Below are 20,000 nucleotides of genomic sequence, written 5' to 3' on the forward strand. Positions count from 1 at the left end.
CAGACTACAACAACAGACTGTACTTTTTTTGAGCAATACAATGCACATACCAGAATGCAAGACATATCTACTCTTAATCAGGTTTCCCTTTTTTGCACATCACTCCTTTACATCTCTGCTATATTGGCTAGCACTATGATCTGAAGTAGTTGACTTCATTTATTCTGCACATATGGGTGTACGGATCCGATTCGGATCCGAGCCAGCAAAACTTTTCAAGCATCAACTCTGAGCTCCAAGCTCCTCCTTTACCTATATTACATCACTTCCTCCTATCTAGCCCCCAGATCTCGTTTGCCTAAGTCAGCATCATGGTCTCTGAGCTGTAAGCAAGGTGGTAAGGTTTTTTTGGTCTTTTTGGGAATAGTTGAGTGTGAGTACCTTTCCCTTTTTCATCCCTTCACGTTGGTCGCCGTGTTGGTTGTGTAAAAAAAAAAAAAAGTTAGTTTTAGTGTTTTGTTTTGTGATTCTGGTTTCCCGCCTAGGCCCAATCCCTGTTAAGTGTGTGTGTGTGAGTGGGCCGTTACGGTTTTTACTGTTTCTCCTATGGCTGAACAGCCTAAGGTTCTATTTAAGACGTGCACAAAGTGTGGTCATAAGCTCTCACCAGCCGATGGCCATAGGGGTCGCCCATCTGTCTGCATCCTGCGACATTTGTTCAGGCTTTAACGCCAGGGCGTTGAAGGATCGTCTGGCTAAGCTTGTGGCCAAGGGTCTGCTGCCAGCTTCTGCCCTGGAGTCTGCCTCTGTTTCCTCCCCAGCCAGTGACACTGTGCAGGCAGGGACTCAACCTCCCGCCAGGCCTGCTTCGTTTGAGTAGTCCCAGAGAGGTAGGGACAGAAGGGAGAAGAAGCACCACAAAGAGGGACAGGCCCAGGAAAAGATCACCGGACAGGGAGTCTTTCTCCAGCCCCTCTTCAAAGGTACCCAGGTCTCGTTCTCCTCGACTCCGCTCTCCCTGTTTCTTGCTGGAGCCGAGACACTCCCCTCTGATCTGGCCCAGACCAGAGTCTGTCGCTTCTTCCAGGTAGACTCGGAGCGTCTCCGACCTTGATATGGACAGGCTGATGAGGTTCATTCAGAACCAGATTCAGATGGGGGTCTTACTAGGGCCCTCTCCATTGGAGAGGGTCCTCCTTTTTCAACTATTTCACCCTGTTGCTCCTTCCCCGATCCGACCTGATGCTTCGAGGTTCTCTGGTCCGAGACCTTTTGGAGCTGATGGGTTGGCGCCGATGGTTCTCGTGTCCTCTACGCTGGCCATTACCTTGAGTTCCTCAGATTCTATCTCTGATCCGGGGGACGCTCAGAGCCGTGGTTGGGGAGTCGGACTAGAGGGTCGAGATCTCGCTCTTTCAGATCCCATCTTCTGTGCCCAGACTACCCCGCTGTCTGCTCCGATCCCTGCTTCGGTGCCGGGGAGAGCCTCATCCTTATGTTCTACGGAGGTGTGCTCTCCATCGGCATTCGGGGCAGTGAAAAGGGTTCTCTCCCAGGGTTTGAGACCACGGCTCACCTACTCTGATCCTACCCAGACCCCTCTGATTTTGGATTCTGCTCACATTACTCTGTCGCAGGGACAGCCCGTGCCAAAGCAACCCCAGGTTGTTCCCCTCAGGGAACCCCCGGAGGTTTACGAATCCTCTGCAGAGAGTCCCACTGGAAAGGAACCTCGTAAGCGCAAGTGTAAGAGGAGGCACTTCAGAGTCCATTAACACGGATACGGACTTGGATGAAGGAGAGGGTTCCCTTAGATCACTGGAGAGGGTTCCCTCCAGATCACCTACCGAGGGCGTCTCGTTTGGAGACATTATGGAGATCCTCCACCAAAGAGGTTGGTCAGCCCCCAAACCCTCTGTGGATGAGTCCGTATTCCTGGAGGCCTTTGGCACTTGGCCCATCTACTTCCTGGGTCTCCCCTCCAGCGGAACCTTTGGTGGACTTCATCACCACTAGGGCATGGAAGGATCCTGACACCGTAGAGCCTATACCCAAAAGGCCAGACAAAATTCTTTCCCTGCCGTCAGGCAGGCATGGTCTAAAGGAGCCCCGGTAGATGCTTTAGTGGTTGCAGCTGCCACAAAGAAGGAACTGGCACAGTAAAGTTTCTCAGTTCATCCACCAGACAGAGGCTAGGTCGATGGATCATTTCGGGAAGCGCATGTACTCATCGGCGACCTTTTCTATTCGTGCGCTGAATTACTTGGTACATATGTTACCCGACTGCAGCGAGACCTTTATATCGGAATTAACTGAGTCACCACCGGAGTCTGTCGCAGCAGGACAAGCAGTCTTTCACTGCGAAGATTACTACACTGAAATCAGTGACTAATACCTCTATGCGTCTCCTCTCATGTTACAGAGGGAGCCGCTAGGGCTGCTGGTACATGCGTTGCCTTGAGGCATCACGCCTGGATCAGGTCGTGTCAGTTTGCGGACCCCGTTAAGGTGCCCCTTTAGATGGATCATCCCTATTTGGGAAGACTGTACGTGACACTAACCCAGAGTGAGAAGGACGGAAAGACTTTGTCAGCCGTCAGAATCCGCTTCTCTAACCCCCAGAGGTCCTGTTCAGGAACCAAAAGGGGCAAAAGAAGATGTAGTTCCAGAAATCGCAGTCCTTTCGTGACACTCGGGAGTATTCGTCCCCCAGAGGCAGAGGGGGACAAGACAGACGCCATCCCAGAGGCAGGGGGGGGGGGTGTCCCAGAAACTTTGGGTCTAGGGAACCTTTTTCCGACAGGCCCGTACAGCAACCCTCTGGGTTGCCCTACTCTGGAGGTAGTTGGGGGAAGATTTTCCTCGCATCCAGCAGCATGGGAGACCATTACTGCAGACCACTGGGTGTTTAAACATCATATCCAGAGGATATTCTATCCCCTTCATTTCATGTCCCATTACTCCAGCACGCCTTCCAGATGTTCCACCCGCTCACAGGGAGGCTGCAGCTTTAGAGGTTTCGAAGCTGCTACAAGAACGAGCCATTGAGCCGGTTCCCCCAGATCAATCCAGATCAGGCATCTACTCCAGGTTCTTTTTAGTGCCAAAGAAGACTGGGGGACCTCGGGCCCATTCTGGACCTCTCTATCCTCAACCTGTCTGTAGAGAAATAAAAATTCCAGATGGTCACTCTACAGTCCATTCTACCGTTTCTGAGAGAATGCAACTGGATGTGCTCGCTACCTCCAGGACGCTTACTATCACATCAAGGTCCACAGGAGCTCCGGGAGGCTTCCGGGTAGGGGCCAGTCACTTTCAATTCAGAGACCTACCCTTTGTTCTCACCACAGCCCCCAGGGTGTACACCAAGGTTATGGCGGTCGTAGTTGCTCACCTGAGACTTGGGGCATTCAGGTATTCCCCTACCTAGACGACTGGCTCTTCGCTGCATCCACCAAACGTCGCTTGTCAGGCCCTACAGTACTTCTCAGTCTGGCTCACATGTTGGGCATCACAATCAATATCAACAAGTCACACCTGGCTCCGGTTCATAGACTTCATCGAGGCAAGGTTGGATTCGATTCAGTCAAAGATTTTTCTCACCCTGGAAAGGATAGAAAATCTTAGACTCCATGTATCGGCGATCTTGGATCACTCTGTAGTCAAAGCAGCCGATGTTCTCAGGGCCCTGGGTTGGATGGCAGCCGCAATCTCTATCCTCCCTCTTACACGTCTTCAGATGAGGGTCCTTCAGTGGTATCTGGCAGTTCAGTGGTCCTGGCTAGACCTTCCGATTTGATTCGGAATCAATCGGACATGCAGAACGTCACTACAGTGGTGGCTTCAATCGGCAGACATTTTCACGGGGCGCAACTTTCTAGCTCCACTGACTCAAGCCATGGTGACCACCGACTCTTCCCAGCTCGGGTGGGGGGACACTTCCTGGGAAGAACGGTCCAAGGCACGTGGTCCCCTCCAGAGACCAAGCTACACATCAATGTCCTGGAGATGAAGGCAGTGCTTTTAGCATTGAGAGCCTTCCACCCTGTCCTACCTCTGGGGACGGTAGCCATTCAATCAGACAACGTCTGTAGTCTGGTGTATATAAACAAACTGGGAGGGACCTGATCCTACCCCCTTTGTCGGGAGGCCATGAGGGTTTGGAAGTGGGCCATATCCACCAGCCGGTTTCTCATAGCAATGCATATCCCGGGACGCTCCAACATTCTAGCGGACAGTCTCAGCAGGGCAATCCTTCTGCCTTACAAGTGGTCTCAGTGGCAGAGAAGATCATCCGTGTTTGGGGTCAACCTTGCTGCGATTTCTTTGCATCTCCTTCCAACGCGAAGTGCAGCAACTTCTTCGCTCTAATCCCCCCTCTGGGGGATGTCCCCAGAGGCGCTCTAGTCCATGCTTGGCCTCCTGGGCTACTGTATGCTTATCCCCCATTACCTCTTATTCCGAAGTTCCTTCAGAGAGCTTGCCAGCTGCAGTGCAAAGTCATTCTCTTGGCTCCCTTCTGGCCGCGTCAAGTGTGGTTACCCTTCCTATAGTCTCACCTGTTGGTTCCTCCATGGACTCTGGATCTATGCCCGGATCTGATTTCTCACCCGTCGAGCTTGCTCCTGCCCAACCTGGACAGTCTCAAGTTGACTGCATGGCTGCTCCAGTTCCGATGATCATCAGGACTCCCGGACCTTCATCCCCTGTTAAGAATATTCTGGCAGCTTCTCTTATAGCCTCCACTAGGAAACTCTACAATAGCAAGTGGAGACGTTTTTGCATTTGGGCCTCTCTGTGCAATCTGAGCCCGTTTATAGCCCCAGTTCCGGTCATACTGGATTTTCTGGCCGATCTTTTTCGATCAGACGCAAATGCTTCCACCATCAAGGTTCAGCTGGCTGCCATCTCTAATTTTCATGTGGGTGAAAATAAGGTTGCTCTGGCTTCTGCCAAATTGTGTAAAGCTTTCCTGAAGGGCACTTTTTTATTGCGACCGCCAGTTAAAGAAACAGTGCCCCCCTGGGATCTGACTTTAGTCCTTCAGGCTTTGACCTCTCCCCCTTTCGAGCCAGCTGGTTCAGTTCAGGTGAAGTTTTTGTGGTGGAAGACGTCTTTCTTGGTCGCCATCACTTTAGCCAAGAGAGTTTCAGAGTTGCAGGCTTTATCCTCCTTGCCCCCCTATTTGGTTTTCCACAAGGATAGGGTTTCGCTGCGTACGAACCCTTCCTTCCCAAGGTGACCTCAGCAGCCAATATTAATCTGTCTATAAATTTGCCAGTCTTCCCAAATTTCCAAAATAGAGGTGAACGTAAGCTTCATTTATTGGATGTACATAGACAGCTTCGTGTTTACCTCCCATAGGACTAAACCCTTCCGGAAGTCAGATCAATTATTTGTATCTCTTTCTAAACCATTTTTGGGCAAAGCAGTTTCGAAAGTGTCCTTGGCAAGGTGGATCACTCTTTTTGTATTGCACAGGTTTATACAGACAAAGGTTTATCTCCTCTTGGTGTATTGAAGGCTCATTCCACTAGAGCAATGGCCACTTCTGCAGCTTTCTGGTCAAGAGTTCCATTAGATGATATCGGTGTGGCAGCGACTTGGGCCAATTCGCACACATTCATCTCTCATTATGTAAATTGGATCTTATTTCTAGAGGGAGAGCATCCTTTGGCTCTGTGGTGCTCAGAAATATCCTTCCATAAGGGCCTCCCAGGAATATTGGTAGCTGGGGGAACTCTGTCCCAAATGTGCAGAATAAATGAAGTCAACTACTTCAGATAAAGAAGTTGTGTTCTTACCATAACGTTCCATCTGAGTAGTAGACTTCATTCTTCTGCACCTTCCCTCCCTCCATCCCTCTCACTCTTCAGGTTTTTTCCTGTTTAGAATTGTGGTTATGTTGCCATTTAGTGTCAACAAACTCTGTCTGGGGCTAGATAGGAGGACGTGATGTAATATAGGTAAAGAAGGAGCTTGGAGCTCGGAGCTGATGCTTGAAAAGTTTTGCCGGCTTGGATGCGTATACCCATATGTGCAGAAGAATGAAGTCTACTACTCAGATGGAACGTTATGGTAAGAACATAACTTCTTTTTTCCTGCTTCTTGCAAATATGGGCAGAATCTTCTTTTTTCATTGCTGACTATCTTCTAACATCTTTTACCTTTCTCTGTCTCTCATCTCCTTACACACTCTACCCTTGCTTATTTCTTGGTTTGTCCTCTAAACACCTCGTGTTACCCACTACAGTTTCTAAGGCTGAGCCTGCTTCTGACTCTTCTTGCTTCTACTCTGATCCCACTTTTTCCAGTTATAAAATGCTCACCTCAACAGGGTATAAGGTTTGTACACAGTGTTCTCTTTTATGACTAGTTTGCATTAACTGTGTTCCACTTTTTTTTGCTACTGTTTTGAATGTAACATGGGCTGATTCTGCAATTTGGTAATGATGGGGATCAGTGCTGTTCCCTGGTTAAGTAGTGTTGTTGTTGTTTGTCTTTTGGCTTTTTCCCAGTAAGGGGTCGCCACAGCGGAACTCCAGTCCGCTAATGATTGGCAGATTTTTTACGAAATGCCGAGGAGCCAGCTCGATGCCCAACCTTCAATGAAGGCACGCCCATTTATGCACGCATGTCTTTCGAATGCTACCCAGCCGCGGGGAGTACATGCAGACTCCACACACAAGGCACTCCCAAGCCACGCCGAGAATCGAACGGGAGAACCTCTTGCTGTGAGGTAACAAAGCTGCTGCCGTACCATAGTGGCATTCCCTGGTAACTAGTGTAAATAAACAAAATAAATATTGGGCATGTTTATCTTGAAATCTCAGGACATTTGCCAGTTTTTCATGTTTTTTTTCTCCACAGGATGCAGCTGACCAAGTAGGGACTGCACAGCTCAGAGGACTTGTGGATACCCTAATGTGCTGGCGTTTTCCTCTAGTGCCTAATTTCAGAACCCCTCTTGATGAGTTGGTAGTTTCTGAGATGCATTTCCAAATTCAAAATGCATCTGCTGTAGCAGTTAGATTTGCCTTGCTTGTCATTGCTACCTCTCTGCACACCCTTGGCTAGCTCTTGATGCCTAGGTCACAGCCAGCCCTGGGTCAGCTGGGTCCTATTCAGGACTTCATCCCTGTATGCCATGAAACAGACCTACTCCCAAGCTGTGGGTAAAAATGTGACTTGGCTATGATCTTGCATTGTCATTGTTTATACATAATGGCAGCGTTATTGTAAAGAACTAAAACAGTGCTACTGAATGATGCGAGTTTAGTTGCAGTTCATATCCTTCCACTGATGCAGACAGTCACATACTGATTTAATCTGAAACATGCATGTTTGTGACACCATATATGGCTACTCGGTCTCTGTCTATTGAGGTATACTTGATGATCATCGTGTTTCACTGTTGCAGTCATTACACTTGGGTTTTCCTGCTGGCAGGCTACCCGCAGTCTGCCTGAATTCCAAAGTCCTGGTCGGGTGTCGGTTGCTGTCGCCTCTTTCCTGACGTCAGTGCGCCCGGGGTATACAAGATGCAGCAGATGCCAATTTCTTCAGTCTTTCTTGCCGTGCGGTGCCCGAAGCAAAAGCAGTATGAAAGTGCTGGTCGGCTGACTCTTGAGATTTTCGAAATTGAATTTCAGAACTGAAGTCTTCAATAAAGCTAAGTACCCCGTTGGGGAAACTTTTTCTTGCTCCAGACCGATGTCAGTAAAAGTTAACAATTGTATTTCTTGTGGGAAGCAAATACCTCAAGGATTTTCACTCTTACTGTATTCCTTTCCTAGGTCCTGACTATGACGTTGCAAGTTGTCTGTTTTGTGCTAGATTCAACCAACGCACTATTAAGCATCTGTTTGATTTTGCTTTACATTACTTTGGCCGAAGGTTTAACTACATAATGCCGTCGGAACAACCGGCGACCGGAATTCATAAACGCAAAGACAAAGAAAAAGGACAGGCATCCGAGGTCCAAAACTGACAAAGCCTATTCTAGGCCAGTCGCCAGTTCTCAGGGAGGCACTTTCGCAGCCCCTGACGCCCGCTACCTCAGAGCCACAGGCCGCCTCTGTCTCCCACGGGAGACAACTAGGCCTCTAGAAACTCAAGGTACTGTGCCTATGGAAACTATTCCCTCAGATGGGTCTGAAGCCACTGAGCAGGCATCTGCTTCTGAGGGTGTTTTCAGACCTACACAGCTTACTATCAAGTCCACTTCAGCAGCCAAGGCAAAGTCTAAAACACCATTAAAGACAAAGAAACAAATACAACATTCTCCTGGACAGTCATCCATGCCAAAGAAACAGATGCTTAAAATGGCCGAGGACCTAATTACTTTGATCAGGGGTTCCCATCCCCCTCCTGATAAAAGGCCTAGGCAAGACACTGACTAGGACTCCTCTGACCAGGTTTCTACTTCCTCTAATTCCTCTTCATAACAGGGATATTCTCTTCCTACCTCTGAGGACTCTGATGCTGAAGAATCTATCTCTTCAGCCTCTCCTCCTGAGGATTACTCTTTTTGGGGAAACCTTGCACACCATGAGGGAGCATTTCCATTGGGAGAGTCAGGATTATTCAGAATCCAAGAAAAGGCTCAGATTTTCTTTTACTACCTCGGCACAGGCCCCTTGCTATCCCCCCTGTACTAAGATGTTATTGATTGTTTGTTTTTTTCTGAATCCAGTTTGTCTCCTGATTCTTTACCCCTGCACCAGTCAAGCCAGATGGGTACTACAGGGTCCCAGACTCTCAAAAATTTCTTTATAAAAACCCTGCTGCTGACCCAGAAACAATTTCTCAGGGTTAAGCCACGAAAATTGTAACAAACTCCAAAAACCACAAAGAACTGGAACAGTTGAAAGAAGGCACACTGTAGACCACAAGTAAAAGTTAAGCGCTTTTCGTTTGTCAAATCATAAACTTCTTCAGACAATACATTGCAACTCAACTCACGTTTAAATACACAGTGAAAATCAACCAATCAACAAGTAGAAAAACGTTAATTAGATTAATGACAAATACAAATAGACACCACCCCCTTATTAAAAAGTCATTAATAAGTATACAAAAATGCTATATCAAACATTTACCACACAGTATTCAGTCAAAAACAAAAAAATTTTTTAAAATCTAAAACATGTATATCAAATACATTTATAATAATTCATTTTCATCCTAACCTTTACTAATTCACCTAAATAGTTTAACGCTTTAAGCTTCTAAGTCTCAGTATACTGCTTAACACACAATTTCTCAGGGTCCCAAAGGGGGTCAAGGCTTCCACTGCAAAAAACTCTGTTCCCTCTGATAGGGATTCTAGAGCACTGGATAGATGGGGGAAAAAGTTTACACTTCTGCTACTTTAGCTGTAAGGGCTTTAAACTGCCAGTTCCCCATGCTTAAATATCAACAATACCTAATGTCTTTGCTAAAACAGAAAATGCTTACAAGCTCAGAATGTCCTGACAATAAGGAAATGCAGGATTTATTGCATGCAGCTGAACAAGTGGGAAAGCATACTCTGCAATGTGGTTTTGATTCATTAGAGGCTTCTTGCAGAGCCGCAGTTACAGGCTCTGTCATTCGAAGGCATGCTTGATTAAAAGAACAAAGTTTACCTGATCATGTTAAAGCAAAATTATTGGATGCTCCATTACAGCATGATACTTTGTTTGGTGTTAAGGCAGAAGAGGTGTTAAAGAAAATGGAGGATAAAGCAAAATCAATGCAGACAGTAAATGATTCCTTGCAGGTTCAACCACCTAGATTTAGCAGGAACTGGCCTTCTAAAAATTGGTCCTTTCCAGTGTCAGACAGGCCACAAAGAGGCAGATACAGATGCCCAAGAGGCAGATCTCAGCCCCAAGGCTCATACAGACCTAAACAATGGGGTGCTTCAGCCCCCAAAGGCGGAGAAGACAAATCACAACCTTATAGAAAACGGTCCCAATAACTTTCCTCTATGAAGGCCAAGCACTTAGCAGCACCCTTAGGGGGAAAACTAGCTTTTTTTCTCAAAATTGGCACATAATCACCCAGGACAAATGGGTACTGAATATTGTTTCTCAGGGTTGCAGGTTCCACTTTCACACCCTACCAAGGTCAGAAGGTATGCCAGACCTGCCACAATCAATGGGCAGAGGCACAAAAACAAATTTCTGCTCATGGATATGAGAGCTATTCAAAAAGTACTACAGCAAGAACAGGGGCAAGGATTTTACTCAAGACTTTTCTTGGTACCCAGAAAGGACAAAGCCTGGAGACCAATACTGGACCTGTCAATTCTAAACACTTTCCTGGTTGTCCCAAAATTCAAAATGTTCACACTGCAGCAACTTCTACCCATGCTGGGCAAGAAGGCTTGGCTAGTTACTTTGGACCTCAGAGCCATACCTGCATGTCTCAGTCAGGCAATCTTGCAGAAGATACCTCAGATTCATAGCTGGCTCAATGCATTACCAATTCTCTGCACTGCCCTTTGGCTTATCTACTGCACCCAGGGTATTCACAAAATGGCTGGCACCAGTAATTGCATTTTGTAGACAAAAAGGAATTCAAATATATCCCTACTTAGACGACTGCCTTATTCAAGCAGAGAGCAAGGACATTCTACTAAAGCATCTGGCGTTTGGGGTACATAGTAAACGAAAAGAAATCAAAACTAGTGCCCTCTCAAGAGATAATATTCCTGGGTGCAAGCTTAAATACAACTGCCCAGATGGCCCTCTCAAGAGATAATATTCCTGGGTGCAAGCTTAAATACAACTGCCCAGATGGCTTATCTCACGCCAGACAAGCAAAGACAACTGACTCGTTACTTTCAAATGATGGCAACAAAGACCCAGCTACCTGCAAGAAAAATTCTGCAGGCTTTTGGCTTCATGGCATCTTGCTAACTCCATATGCAAGACTGCATATGAGGAAGCTACAATGGTACTTAAAGTGTTTGGACTCAACATTGCCACAGCCTGGAAACAGTAACTCTTATTCCCTGCCTGCAACAGGAATTTCGATGGGCACTGGCCTGTCACCACAACAAGGGACAGCCTTTCACTTTACCCAGAGCCAGGCAGACACTTAACAGCGGATGCATTGGATTATACCTGGGGGGCACATGGCAGGAAAATGTATTCAGGGCACGTGGCCCGCGGACCAAATGCATCTTCACATCAATCAAAAAGAGATGCTAGCTGTACAGAATGCCCTGACAGCCTTCAAGGATCTGCTACATCCAGGACAACTATTACTAAAGACAGACAATACTACAGTTATGTGGTACATAAACAAGCAAGGGCACACACATTCCTACCCCCTCTGCAGGCAAGCCATGACTTTGTGGAACGCTGCACTGACCTATCCAGTACATCTGCAGGCACAATTCTTGCCAGGAAAGAAAAAATTCTCTGGCAGACGAACTAAGCAGAAGCCTCATGGACCCTCACGAGTGGAAACTAAACCCACAGGTTTTCAGCATAACAAGGAAATGGGGATGCCTAGACATGTAGATCTTTTTTGCCTCCCCTCACAACTGCCAACTACAGAGATTCTGCACAAGGACTTATCACAAGCATGGAAAGTGGATGCTTGATCTTTCAGCTGGAAAACCCTAACAGTTTATGCCTTTCCACTACTACCTCTCCTTCCCAAGGTGCTCCTAAAAGTCAGACAAGAGAAGCCAAAAATGATTCTGATTGCCCCAGACTGGCCACGCCAGCACTGGTACCCAATCCTAAAGAGCTTGTCTCAAGGCCCAGCCTGGGCTTTACCTCAAATTCCTCCTCTTCTGACTCAACAAAACAATCAGATCCTGCACAGCCATCTCAGAACCTTAAATCTGGCTGCATGGCAGATAATATAGCCACTCGGAACACACCTCTCTCTAAAGCTGTTATGGATGTCATTTTGGAAGCCAGGAGGCCCAGCACCAGGAAATCTTATGCAGAAAAATGGAAGAGATTCTGTGCTTGGAACCGGGCACAAGGACTTGAACCACTTGTTCCAAATATTCCTCAGATTTTCCAATACCTAACTGAGATATTGGATAAAGGCCTATCCTTCTCATCAATTAAGATCCATGCCTCTGCCATTTCAGCTCCTTACAATATGGAACCTCTTATTTTCTCTCCTCCACTGCTAAGACAGTACCTCAGAGGGGCAAAAAGCATAAGACCCCCAAGGAGAGCACCGATACCTATATGGGACCTCAACTTTGTCTTTGAAAAGCTCACACTGCCTCCTTTTGAGCCAGCCAATACAACTGACATAAAATTCTCATCATGGAAGACTGCTCTACTCCTAGCAATAACTTCAGCAAGAAGATTCTCAGAGTTACAGGCATTAATGGCAGTGGAACCTTTTATCATTTTTCATCCGGACAGGGTTTCTCTAAGGACAAACCCAACATTTATGCCAAAGGTAGTATCCAGTGTGGCTCTTAACCAAACCATTCATTTGCCAACATTTTATCCAAATCCCCAGAATAAAGGGGAGAGACGTCTGCACTCTTTGGACATGCACAGGCAGCTGCGCTTCTACTTGGACAAAACAAAAGCTTTCAGAAAAACTGAGCAACTGTTTGTAGCATATGCTGCAGGATCACAAGGAAAGGCCATCTCAAAGCAGACAATTTCAAACTGGATAGGACACTGTATTCGTTTCTGCTATGCACAGCATGGCAAGTCAGTACTTAAGAATATTAGGCCACATTCTACCAGGGCAGCAGCCACTTCAGCAGCCCTTCTCAGAGGAGTACCAACCAAGGAAATTTGGAGGCTGCAACTTGGAGTTCAGTGCACACTTTTACCAAGCATTATCACTTGCCTCTTTACTCTAAATCCAGAGCAGGCTTTTGTCACTGCAGTTCTGCAGGGCCTCATAACCATTCCTAATCCTATTTAGACCCATCTCAGCTTTGGGATTCAACCAAAGTGTAATGACTGCAACAGTGAAACATGAACATAGTACAGTTGTGTACCTACCATAAATGTAGATGTTTGAGTGTATTCACTGTTGCAGTCCAGGGTACCCACCCTCCATCCCCCTTTCTTTGCTGGGACTTGTCTATACTTCTCTATCCTATACAACCTATGTGGTGTATTTGCTTGTAGATGAAGGTATTTTTATTTTACTGTGTTTTTATAAGCAATATGTATTGCCTACCTTCTTGGGGGCACCTGACATCTGGGGCAAGAAAAGTTGAAGAAAATGGCGTTGGCTGCATCTTGTATACCCCTGGCGCACTGATGTCAGGGAAGAGGCGACAGCAACCAACACTGGACCAGGACTTTGGAATTCAGGCCGACTGCGGGTTCAGGCCGACTGCGGGTAGCCTACCAGCAAGGTAACCCAAGTGTAATGACTGCAACAGTGAATACACTCTAACATCTACATTTATGGTAGGTACACAACTGTACTTTACAGATAAAGAAGCAGTAGTAAAGGAATCTCAACTTGTTTTTCATTTTAAGCTGCATTGAGTATACTTTTACATTTTTAGTACATGTATTTGCAGGTGGGATTGAATTTAAAAAAAAAAAATGTTTGTTTGCCTAGCAGTGGGGGCGGGTCTACTTTATTTATGCGAAAGCTTAAAACAGCGAATGCATATGCATCAAAAGTGCAAACCATCGATAACTGTAAACGGAAATCTCCGTAGGTTGAGATTTCCGTTTATTTTAATGTAGTGCGATGTTGGGAGTTGGTATATTTAAGTAGCGGGGGGTGCAGGGGGACTTGTCCCCCTGTCTACAGCTGTTGCATGTCAAGTTTGTTGTGTAGTTCCATTTGTTTCGATGGTTTCTCGGTTCGATACATATGGTTCAATGAATATGCATTCGCTGTTTTAAGCTTTCACGTAAAGTAGACCTGTGAGGGTGGTGTGAGAACTGAATTTGTTGTGAGAACCAATATTGCTCATAACATGGCCAGGATATATTTTTTTTTTATTCTTTTTCTTTGAACATTTCAAATAGAATAAGTATTTTGTAAATAGTCTTAATGAATAAAGTGTTTTGTAAATGGTCTTAATGTTAGATGCTTTCTTCCCTATTTGTTTAGGCTCCCCTGCAAACTTCGCAGTTTACACAGCCTTAGTGGAGCCCCATGGAAGGATCATGGGATTGGATCTTCCTGATGGGGGCCACTTAACACATGGTTTTATGACTGACAAGAAGAAAATTTCTGCTACTTCTATTTTCTTTGAGTCCATGCCATACAAGGTAAGAGAATTTAATAATCTTAATTGACTTAATGGCTGCAGTTTAATGTGTTTTTATAAACATTTAGATAACCTTTTACGTTGCATGGGGAAAAAAAAATATACATACATACATACATACATACATACATACATTTCGGTCTTCTTTAAATGGTTTGATTTGATTATTTTAAGACTTATACATGTCACAGTAGAGGTCAGTGAATGTTAAACCATGGGGCTTGAACATGCTGCCAAAAGGTCTGATCTTTTAATTAGATTACTCTGCACTTTATATTGAAGTGATAGTGTTTGTGACATCTGTAGAGCGATTTAATCCCAGTACAAATGTAGGCCAGTGTTTGTTCCCTCTGAATTTGACCTTTAATTCCTTGGTTACTAATTTACTGAATCTGTGCATCATAACATCTTGTGTTTTCGAGAACTAATACAGAAGGCAAACTGGGTTCACACTGAAATTTGTCAACACTTTATTATCTTTTTCTAGTAGGCTACCATTCTAAAAACTTCTGTAATTGACCTGGTATGGAGAGGGACTGTAAAAGGTGCATAAAAAAGACTTGCTGCTAGCCTTATGTGGGACTGGGAATTGTTTGCTGGGAAAACTGCTATCTTTTTCCATTGTTTTTTGTCCATTGTTTCTCTTGCCACTGTTTGGCCTTTAGTTCCCATGATTTTTCCAGCCTCCTCCTTGTATATAGGGCACCACACATGCTGTCCTCCAGCTCTTGGATGAGTGGGTTGTCTGCCAGCACACTTTTTTCAAAGTCGCTGAATATCTAGGAAGCATCTTGTCTTCATGGTTTATCCTCCCTGTGAGAAGTGCATGTTTTCCTCTTGGATCCCTGCCAGCCTGCTTTGCTGTCTGTATACAACACTTCACACTCTGCCATCCCCAGCATATCGACCTTTTCTACTGCTTTGTACAGACTGAAATAAAGCATTTATTCAGTTGTTGTCTTTTGGCTTTTACCAGTTAGGGGTCGCCACAGCGGAACTCCGGTCCACTAATGATTGGCAGTAGATTTTCACAAATGTCGAGGTGCCAGCTCGATGTTCAGCCTTCAACGAAGGCACGCCCATTTACGCATGTCTTTCGAATGCCCACCCAACCGTGCTTTTTCTTAGCTTTTCTGTGATCTCCTTCCCATTTTTGCTTAGCTTGGCCAGTTGTGTCCCTCCCTTCATACTTGTTGCCATGTACTTAGAATCGGGGGAGGGGCTTTCTTTCTGTCTATTCCATTTCATCATGTGCCTTTGCTGCAGTAGCCACCTCTGCTGCCCTTCTCATGGTTTGTTAGTAGTTTGCCTCCATCCTTCCCCTTGTCCAATTCTTCTTTGTCTTTTTCCCCTTAATTATTAACCTCACCTTCCTTTTGTAGCTACGTTGTTGCCTTTTCTTCAGTACCTTTTAAATAGTCCTTTGTACTCAACCTTTAGCCCATTCCCACAGCTTTACTATTTCATCTTGCTCCCATATTCTCATCTTAATCCTGTCTTTGAGCTGAGCATAATCCATGTCTAAGTTCCCCAATACTTGCCTGTCTTTGTGTTGTTACCCTGCCCTCCCACACAGATGCACACTGTTTCTAGTGTTTCGCCTGCACATCCATGGTCCACTTTTACCATGGTTTAGGCCCACATAGTTTAGTGTTTCTATGCTCTCAATATTCACCCTTGCATTCTAAATCATTATTTGCAGCACCTCCATTTTCCTAACTAAATTCCTTGGGTTAAAAAGTAGTATTATCTAGTCATGTACAGTCACACTTACAGGTTCCTCTTGTTTTTTGTTTCCATTTCCTTTGTGCGTGGCCTACATTACTTTCTCACTCTTCTGTGACCATCTTTCTCTGTGTGCAATCATAAAGCTTTATATTTTCATCCTGTCACTAAGCACTGCTATCCTTCATGGACTGATGGTCTGTCCTTTACATACCCTCTCCTACCATTCCCAAGCCCCTGTCACTGTACTTTTATACCTCTCATCCTCAGGAAGATGGAACATGTGACAGTTCTAGTAATGGTGCCTCTTGAGCACTACCTACATCCACATTAGCTGTTTATTCTGACGACTCATTGGTGCCTGCCTGCATGCACTCCCTCCTTTTCTGTGGTGACTTACCCTGGTTACTTCTAGTCCAGAGCCTTCCTCATGTCTGTGTTACCTGTGAATCAGTTTGCCATCTCCATTATGTCCATGAGTGAACATTCTGTCAACCACCCAACCACCCCCCATTCTTTTGCCCCATGTGGTCTGCTGACCATCAGACCTTTTGTGTGTTAGTCCATGCCCTCCTATCTTTGGATAAGTTAACAGAGTGGGGTGGTTGTTGTAGTTAGTCTTTTGTATCATCTTGGATTACTGACTGAGCTGCTGTTTCATAAAGAATGGTCTTTTGGGAGTGGAAAAGTCTTCTCAATGCTGAGGATGCCTGTAAAATATATGTTTGACAGCAGTTAAGGTTATATTTGCAACTTGATTAGATTGTTCTTTGTGATCTTTCTGAATAGTAATTAGTTATTTAATGTTTGGGGGAGGGGGCTGATAAATTTTCATTTTTATCATCTGGGAAAGACAGCATCCTGATCATGCATTTTGCTTTGTTTCACCAGTAGCTGTGAGACCTCATGCATTTGCTACTTTATAAGCACACACTGTAAGCTGTTTACACTCAAGAAGGCCTTGAACAGTGTCTGTCTGATTACTTACTGTAGTATAGAACTATGACCAATTTTAAAAAGTGCCTGACTGCTAGGATTTTATAGAAGTAACTACCCTACAGACAAAGCCTCAGGAAATGTAAATTAACTTGTCAGTGACTGTAACAGAAAAGTAAAAAAAAAAGGTGTTTGTAATGGTCACTATGTTGTACTAACTCTACTTCAAAAGAACAAAAATCCACGTTACCGAAGACAACATTGTCTAAACTTGACTTTAATGAATGACCATGATGAAGGATTTCAGGGGGTAAGTATCCAGGTGGCCAACAAGGAAAAATTTGCCCTTTTCCCCACTGTAGTGCTATCCCAGAGTTGGTATATTTAGTTGGGTGGAGGGTGTTAGGTGGTGCAGTGTGTTTTGCTGTTAGATAATGGCCAACTGGATACTTAGCCTGTGAAATCTTTCGACACTGTGGTCATTTGTTAGTCTGGTTTCGGCGACAGTCTTGGTGATGTTTTCGGTAATGTGAGTTTTCATTCTTTTGAAGTAGACCCCATGTGCTTTATGTAATGGAGCTGTCTTCTAGGTTATAGGAAATACTAAATTTATTTTCAGATTTGGCTAATGCTTTTGTATCTCTGTTGCATGGAGCCTAGCAAGGACTATACTCATGCCTGTCAACACCACTTCTTTAATCACCTGGTGAGCTTACAAATGAAATTTAACACTTTATCCACATCTTAAAGCACTGTCCTAGATTTGAAATTAATACATTCATTATATCAAATACTGAAGCACATAAGAACGACCACAGAAGGTCAAAATACGAAACATTGAAAGGAATGCAACCAGTGTCCTTGCAGGATGGGCAAGCCCCCCACACCCCCTGTTAATTGTATATACCAACTGATATCACAGTACAGTGGGGAAAGGAAAGAAAATTGTCGCTGCTGATCTCTTGCAGTGTGCTTTTAGTACTGGCAAAAAAAAATGCTGGTTACACATGGCTTCAATGTTCCATGTTTGAACCTTCTATGGTTAATCTTATGTGCTTTAATATTTCAACATTTGTAGTCCCATTTGAAGAAGTGAAGGTGGAGAGGTACGGTAAGTGTTGCATCTGTTAAATTTATGGATGCCTGTTAGTAGGTACCATGAAACCTGCAGCTTTTTAAAAGAATTTAAACTATCCTGATAACTGATTCACCAGTGGTGATAGTGTCCAACCCTATTGTGTTTTTTGTTTTTTTTTTTTTTTGTTTTTTTTTCCCCTCCCCAACAATTTTTTTTTCAGGCAGTTTATTTCTCTGGTCCTCTAACCAAAGCATTATTTATTTGTCAGTGGTTTCAGTGAAAATTATTCTTGTATGGAAAGCCAGATGCTGAGGATTTTTATCCGTATCCAAACTTAAAGAATATTTTGTGTGAATGATATAGGGGAGAGAGAGGTCACTTCTTACTTATCTTGAGAGCTGGTATTTTAGTAGAGTAGATGCTCTAGGAGACTGAAAAAGTTTTCTGCTTAACTGAGTACCTATGTCATGTATTGCAGGGACTGCACCAATGTAATTTTGCTGCTCAAGCTAAAATTCCCACCAAGGGGGCAGTATGTGTCATAGTTTGAACCATAGGAGGGGGGAGAGTATGCTTGGACCTTTACTGATTTTTTTTTTTTTTTTTTTTTTTTTTTTTTTTTCTCAACATTCCTTTTATGGTCTCTAGCATGTTGAATGCACCTGCTTTGTTTTTATGTTTTTTTGCTTGGAGGTGGGTCTGTCATGTTCAGGTTCATTATACTCCACTGATGGGACTTGCAGTCCTTTTAAATATGTTGATGTCTTTTGTCATCCCAAAAGCCCCCTCAGCAAGTACTCTGAAAACAAAGTTCAATCGAGTGACCACTTTTTTTGTTTTGTTTTAAATCAGTTTAGTCCCAATAGGCATGTCCTCTCTGTCATGGGAGACCTGAGATGGTGTTCATGCTTATGAGGGGGAACTTTGACCAGGGTGCAGGAGAAATTCCCTTACTCCCCCCCCCCCCCAACTAAATTCCTGCTGTCATCACCCGTGTTACCCTTTAAATAGGTAACCTCCATGCTGCCCTGCATTGACAGTAATGTAAAAATGTATCCAGATATCTGGCATAGGAATGGAAACCGCAAGCTTTCGAACCTTCAAAGGCATGTGGGCTACCTTTTCAGCCAATGATAATTGTTTGAACGATGTAAAAAAGTGATATGGAGTAATGGTGGCATTTTGTAGGGGGTGCACACCAACCACTGTGGTTACGGGAACAAGTGTGGCATTACCTGGTAATGAGAAGGGGACCACTGAAAGATTAGGCTATCTGACTGACCTCTGGGTATAGATACAATTTGTTGCAGTGCTGTAAGAGTTCTCCTGAGCAAGATCATTGTGAATGTGGCAAGAATGGTCATACTGTTGAAAACGTTTTTCTTTTCTCTTATGTCCATGACAGTTTGTAAAACTATGGTTTCACTAGAAATATTTCTTGGTCCAAATCCAGTGGAAACAGTTATGGTACCTTAGAAACGTGTCACCAGGTCATACCTCTCAACCCGCACATATTGAAAATAGGAACAAAGGCACTTGGAAAGTAGGAACATGCAGCCAAAATTCTGGATGTGTAATTAGCAAGAAATTTGAATACTAAGTTGCACATAACTCTTCCGACTTGCACTAGGAATGTTTGATATTGATCAAAACATATGTTTAGGAGTGACAAAATGATGGGAAATATAAACACATTATAATCTACAGATTTTGCGCTCTCTGATAAATGTGCTACAAAATTCTACCTCACAGGATAATTTTATTTTTGCTTCTAAAAAAGGAAGATGTAAGGTATGTGCCCTTTTTAAATTGCAATTACTAGTATGTTGGTCATGTAGTTTGGTTTTCTGTGTACTAGACCGCTTCAGCACTTGCATGTGGTGATGGGTGATTCTAAAAAAAAAAATGTGCAAAGGGATAAATCAAACCTGAAAATAGGGACATGTCTCCAAAAATAGGGATATCTTGTGCAGGGGTAAATCAGGCCTGTAATAAGAATGTTCCAAATTAGGGACATAGAGAGGTCTGCACCATGTTCCATGTCTGTCAGAGAGTCCTTTGGTGTTGGCAGGAAAATAAGGGCTTTCATCTGGA

The 20,000-nt window shown here is 44.4% G+C and overlaps 1 protein-coding gene across 2 annotated transcripts in view; it reads left to right on the plus strand.

Annotated features, from left to right (window-relative positions):
- Nucleotides 1–20,000, plus strand: part of SHMT1 (serine hydroxymethyltransferase 1) — a 437,170-nt gene that overhangs the window by 43,557 nt on the left and 373,613 nt on the right. For both annotated transcript variants that reach the window (XM_044089588.1, XM_044089587.1), the window contains exon 5: nt 14,008–14,168. In XM_044089588.1, coding sequence (XP_043945523.1) covers nt 14,008–14,168 — 161 coding nt within the window. The remainder of the gene's footprint in view (nt 1–14,007; nt 14,169–20,000) is intronic.

This window comes from Protopterus annectens, chromosome 12.part0 (assembly GCF_019279795.1).
Source record: "Protopterus annectens isolate FY-2018-M chromosome 12.part0, PAN1.0, whole genome shotgun sequence".
Lineage (NCBI taxonomy): Eukaryota > Metazoa > Chordata > Ceratodontiformes > Protopteridae > Protopterus > Protopterus annectens.